Here is a 1720-nt window from a genome sequence, read left to right on the forward strand (position 1 = left end):
CATGCTGTGGAGGGCCAGGGGTGGGGCTGAGGCTGGGCTGACATCTGGAATCATCTGCCACCTGGAGCCTCAGTAAAATGCCTGGGGTCCCTGCTGCCTCTCAATCCCCAGACCCATGTCCCTCGGGAGCTAGGCTCTGAAGGGCTAGGGTGGGAGAGTGTGGCCCCTGAGGCCTGGGTATCCAAGGAGGGGCACATGCACCTGATTCTCCTTGGGGCCCAGAGAAAGCTGATGTCATGGCTGGAGAAAGTCGCGGAGTAAAGCCAGCAAAGCCACCCTCTTCCTGTGTAGTCCTTACAGGCAGGACTGGAAAGTTGGGGGCCATCTATGGTAGACATGGCACAGCCGTGGGGAGACCAGTGGGGCAGTGCAGGGTGGACTTGGGGACCCTACCCCCGAAGACTGAGGCCCTGCAGCTACCACGTGAGCTAAAGGTAACTGGAACAGGCCTGGACACTTGTGCACCCTTGTTGGAGCCTGAGGGCCACACTCTTTTCACCTCAAAGCCCTTGAAGAGTGGGCAAAGACAGCAAGAGAGCCTCAGCCTGGGCCTAAGCTCAGAAACAGCTGTTGCCTCAGTCTGCACACAGGCGTGCACCCCAGGGTAGTGCCGGCAGGGACGTGTGTGTCCCTGTGGGTGTGCCTGTGCCAGGCAGGCCTCAGGCGCTTGCCATCCTCTGAACCCTGCTGCCCTGTCTAGGAGGCCTCCTTGGGGCCCCAGCTCTGCTCCCTGGATCTGCCACCTAGCAGATGTGGGGAGCCTGACCCCAGGCCTGTCATGGAACCCTCCTTGCCTGGTGTGTGTGGCTCCCCTCTTAGCTGGGCACCTGGATCCAGGCCCACCTGTGTCCCTGACTCAGGGTGGTCCCAGGACTGGCACCTACTCTTTGGAGAGCCCCAGCATCTTTGGTGTGGATTGGAGACAATTGCCTGGTTCCATGGGGCAGGTGAAGACTCGGTGCCATAAAGAATGCCACAGTAGATATGCCAGCAGGCCACATGGCTGGCCAAACAATTATTATTATGGATATCTTGGGCTGTGGGCCTTCCTGTCCACCCCACCACACCTGCCCAGGTAGTTGGAGCTGATCATAAACAAGAAGGCTCTGGGCAGAGTCCACCGCACCAGCATCGGCCAAGGCCCACTCCTGAAGACCTGAAGTTCAGCTCTTGGACAAAGTCCTAAGGTCCTGAGGACACCCCAGCCTGCACAGGCCTGCAAACCCAGGCTGCCCACAACAGAAGGGGCTCCCGGCTTGTCCAGCCTCTCTGGCCTCCCAAGCAGGTGAGGGAGAGCAGGGCAAGTGTGGGCTGACCAGCTACTCCATATGGCCAGGGTCCTGCGCTGGCGCCTGGCTAGGGGGCTGCACATCCTGCACTGTCTCCTCCAGGCTGCCCCTGGGGAATACCACGTCGTGCGTGGAGTTTGGCCCTGGCAGCTCTCGCTGGTTCTCTTTGCTGTGCGAGATGCCGTAGCCGAAATACACTGCGAGTCCTAGACAGGGCAGGAGGCAGGGCATGAGCCTGAGGTACAAGTTCCAGCCCTTCCTGTCCTCTTTGCCCTCCTCCTGACCCCGGTCCCAGCCTGGCCCCCACTCACCCATCAGCAGCAAGATGGAGAAGCACACCCAGGTCAGATAGCTCAGCTTCAGCATGAGGCAGATGTTGAGGAGGATGCTCAGGGCTGGAATCAGGGGAACCATGGGGATCTGAGGAGGCA

General features: G+C 60.2%; 1 protein-coding gene across 1 annotated transcript in view; it reads right to left on the reverse strand.

Moving 5' to 3' along the window:
• Positions 1-1319: 1319 nt before the first annotated feature.
• Positions 1320-1720, reverse strand: part of LOC105535828 (cationic amino acid transporter 4-like) — a 3899-nt gene continuing 3498 nt past the window's right edge. Inside the window, exons 3-4 of the mRNA XM_011975044.1 lie at positions 1601-1709; positions 1320-1495 (exon numbers count right to left, since the gene is read on the reverse strand). Coding sequence (XP_011830434.1) covers positions 1320-1495; positions 1601-1709 — 285 coding nt within the window. The remainder of the gene's footprint in view (positions 1496-1600; positions 1710-1720) is intronic.

Source organism: Mandrillus leucophaeus, unplaced genomic scaffold, assembly GCF_000951045.1.
Source record: "Mandrillus leucophaeus isolate KB7577 unplaced genomic scaffold, Mleu.le_1.0 Scaffold1508, whole genome shotgun sequence".
Classification (NCBI taxonomy): Eukaryota; Metazoa; Chordata; class Mammalia; order Primates; family Cercopithecidae; genus Mandrillus; species Mandrillus leucophaeus.